Genomic DNA, 3,585 nt, shown 5'->3' with positions numbered 1-3,585 from the left:
TGGAGGGCGGCACCAACATCGTCCGTCTGTATGACATCGTTCGCGATCCCTATGTACGCTGTGGCTCCCTCCCCCTCTCTCTCTCTCTCTCTCTCCCTTTCTCTCCCTCCCTCTCTCTTTCTCTCTCTTTCTCTCTCCCGCTCCGGTTGTGGCATCGCTCTGCGCCACTCGCAAGGCTGCTCCTCCCTGTTTCCTGAGCTGGCGTGGCGGTCGGCCGAGCAGGCTCTCCTGGCTGGCCTGCCCCCCTCTCGCCCCCCCCCCCTTGTCCGTGACTCTGGCCCCTGTGCTTACCTGCGCACCCCTTTCTCCTCTGCTCCCCCCCCCCCCCGGCAGTCCCGGACACCCTCCTTCATCTTCGAGTTCGTCAACACCGTCGACCACAAGCAGCTCTATCGCACCCTGAAGGCGGATGACATTCGCTACTACATCTACCAGCTGCTCCTGGCCCTCGACTATGCCCACTCGCATGGCATCATGCACCGCGATGTCAAGCCGCACAATGTCATGATCGACCACAACAAGCGCCAGCTGCGCCTCATCGATTGGGGTCTGGCCGAGTTCTACCACCCCAACACCGCGTACAATGTGCGCGTCGCCTCGCGCTACTTCAAGGGCCCGGAGCTGCTTGTGGACTTCCAGCACTACGACTACTCCCTGGACCTGTGGAGCCTGGGCTGCATGTTCGCCGGCATGGTGCGTTGTGCTGGTCCACCGGCCTTTCCTTATGTGCCCCTCCCCCCCCCCCGCCCCTCGCCCAGGGCCGCCCCTCGCCGCCCTGTTGCTCATCTGCACCCCTCTTGCCCCGATCGTCGCCATCTATCTCACCCATCTCGCTCCCCCGCACGTCGCGCGCACAGATTTTCAAGGTTGACACCTTCTTCTGCGGCTCGGACAACGTCGACCAGCTTGTCAAGATTGTCGACGTCCTGGGGTTCAAGAAGCTCGAGGCGTACCTGGACAAGTACAAGCTCCGCCTGCACACGTCCATCCTCTCGCTCCTGTCCGGCAAGGAGGGCCGCCGCCTGAGCTCCTTCATCAATGACGACAACCGGGATCTGGCCTCGGCCGACGCCATCGACTTCCTGGAGCGTCTGCTGCGCTTCGACCATGTCGAGCGCCTGACCGCCCGCGAGGCCATGCTCCACCCCTACTTCGACCCGATCCGCCACGAGGTCAGCCCTCCCCAGCCGTACAACAACAGCACCGGCTTCCTGGAGACCAACTAACGGGCGGCGGCTCGGCCCGAGGTCCTCTCCCGCCCTCGGCCCTCCTCCCATGCCCGTCGGGCGGCCCCACGCGCCTGACTCTGTCCTCGGGGGCAAGGGCAGCGAGGGCGGGAGAGAGCACCCGCCGCCTCTCTGATAATGCAGATGGGGCTCCTTGCGTCCCCCTCTCGCCGTGGGCGCATACGCCCTGGTTTTTTCCTCGTCTCTCTCTCTCTCCCTCTGCCCTCGGTGACTTTGTCGTTGTCGCGCGCACGCGCGCGTATCGGCGCGCTATCCGGTCCACCACTCCCCCTCCTTTTCCTTCTTTGCACAAACGCATGCCCTGTACTTGTTCCCACTCCACACAAGAAAATAAACCAAATCGCCATACGCGTGTAGCCGCGCCGTTTGTTTCCTGTCGCCGTCTGGCACGTGTATCTCTTTTGTGCGTGGGCGGCCGGTAGCAGGGGGCGCGAGCCCCCCCCCCCTTAGCGAGGCTGCCGGTAGTGGCCCCCGGGCGAGCGACTGCGGCTGCGGTCACGATGACGGCCACGATCATGGCGGCCGGCGTCGGTGAACCTCCGGCCGGCATAGGGGGGACTACGGCTACGGCTACGACCGCGATAGCGCCCACGGCCACGGTCAGGGCTGTAGCTACGGCTACGACTGCGATAGCGGTAGCGATCCCGGCTGTGGTCGCGGCCACGATCCTGGCCACGGCTGCGGCTGCGGTCCCGGCTGCGGCTGCGGTCCCGGCTGCGGCTGCGGTCCCGGCTGCGGCTGCGGTCCCGGCTGCGGCTGCGGTCCCGGCTGCGGTCCCGGCTGTGACTACGGTCTCGGCCACGGCTGCGATCCCGACTGCGGTCACGGCTGCGATCCCGACTGCGGTCACGGCTGCGATCCCGACTGCGGTCACGGCTGCGGCTGCGATCCCGACTGCGGCTGCGATCCCGACTGCGGCTGCGATCCCGACTGCGGCTGCGATCCCGACTGCGGCTGCGGCTACGACTGCGGCTGCGGCTACGACGAGGCTCGGGCTCACGATCAGGCTCAGCGCCTGCACGGTCAGCAGCCTGCTTGGCTAGCTCGCGCTCGCGCTCCAAACGGAGCTTCTCCTCGCGCACGCGCTGGCGAAAGGCCTCGGCCTGGGCGTCGGCCGCAGAGATGTTCGACGGGAGGCCGGCTCCCGGCTCTTCGCGGCGCTGGCTCAGCTGCAGGATGCGGTTTTTGACGTCGTCAATCGAGGCACGAACCTCATAGCCAGACCGACCAAGCTTGCGCTGGTCTGTCGGCAGGCGTGTCGGCATTCGCGGCGGGAAAAGGACCCGTGGAGGGGCAGGGTGAGTTGTTGCACGTTGGTTGGAGGACAGAAGAGAAAGTCGCAAGGGGAGAGAGGGAAGAGGGGGGGGAGGGAAAAGGGAGGCAAAAGCACAGACGACGCACGGCGATCGCTGTTCAAGTGGTCCACGTAGGTGATCGAATCGCGGATGTATACATCACACACGGCGCAGTGGAAGCCGGGCTGCGTGAAGCCGAGGCCGCCGACCAACTTCGACTGGTTCAGGCGCTCGGTGAAGTCCACGCGCTCCGTGCGAGCCTGCAAGTTATTGGCATAGGTGCGCGGGGGCCGGGGGGCATCGGCGGCGGGGTCGGCATCGTCACGAGGGTGGCGATTTCGTGCGCGCTCTGCATACTCGTTCTTGTCCCAGGTTCGACGGAAGCTCGTGTCGTGGGTCTTCGTGGTGGGGGTGAGGGAGGGGGGAACAGAAGGGAGGGGGAGAGTGAGACGGGGGGAAGAGGAGTGAGAGGGTGGCTCCCTGTCGAGGGTGGCTCCGAGGCAGGAGGAGCAATGGTTGCACGTACAGACTTCGGCCCGGGGCCGCCTCCTCGGTGGCTCATGGTCAATAGCGAGTGGCGAGGAGAGGGGGGAGGAGGGGTGGGAAGGGGAGGGAGGGAGGGGGAACAACAAGGATGCAGAGGGGATCTGGCCACCGATGGGGGCACTAATTCAAAAGGAATGAGCGAGGCACACTTCTCTCGGTGGCAGATCGGTCCGGCGCATCCGCCCAGACGTTGCTGCACCGTCACGCCTCCCCGCCCCGCCCCCCCCCCCACCGCCCCTCTCGCCTTGCTCGGCCGTGGCATGGAAGGAGGCGCGGCCATGCGTTGGCATGCCCGGTGTTGGGGAGGACCGGGTCCGTGAGGCGTGATGTACCGGGCGGACCGGGAAGGATGTGGCCCCGTGCGCGGGGTGTGACATGCGCGTGACATGGCCGTGCATATGTCGGGATTTTTCCTGGGCGCGGGCGTTGTCGGTGAGACGCGCCGACGGCGCCTCCGCTCCCCCCCCCCCCCCCCCCCCCCCCCCCCCCCCCCCCCC

At 66.6% G+C, this 3,585-nt stretch overlaps 2 protein-coding genes across 2 annotated transcripts; one reads left to right on the top strand and one right to left on the bottom strand.

The window, feature by feature from the left end:
* Positions 1–51: 51 nt before the first annotated feature.
* Positions 52–1,226, top strand: H696_02626 (CMGC/CK2 protein kinase; the record flags this gene model as incomplete). The annotated part of the gene is made up of 3 exons (XM_009496538.1): positions 52–60; positions 334–693; positions 858–1,226. The coding sequence occupies 3 exons, from the start codon at positions 52–54 to the stop codon at positions 1,224–1,226; spliced, it is 738 nt and encodes a 245-aa protein (XP_009494813.1).
* Positions 1,227–1,693: 467 nt separating this feature from the next.
* Positions 1,694–3,194, bottom strand: H696_02625 (hypothetical protein; the record flags this gene model as incomplete). The annotated part of the gene is made up of 3 exons (XM_009496537.1): positions 3,069–3,194; positions 2,649–2,940; positions 1,694–2,490 (listed from the first exon to the last, which is right to left on the bottom strand). Exons 1-3 carry the CDS (start codon positions 3,102–3,104, stop codon positions 1,694–1,696), a joined length of 1,125 nt encoding a protein of 374 aa, XP_009494812.1. The 5' UTR covers positions 3,105–3,194.
* Between the last annotated feature and the right edge of the window lie 391 nt (positions 3,195–3,585).

The sequence above is a fragment of the Fonticula alba genome (genome assembly GCF_000388065.1).
Source record: "Fonticula alba strain ATCC 38817 unplaced genomic scaffold supercont2.4, whole genome shotgun sequence".
Taxonomy (NCBI): Eukaryota; order Rotosphaerida; family Fonticulaceae; genus Fonticula; species Fonticula alba.
This window is presented reverse-complemented; position numbering and strand designations above follow the sequence as displayed.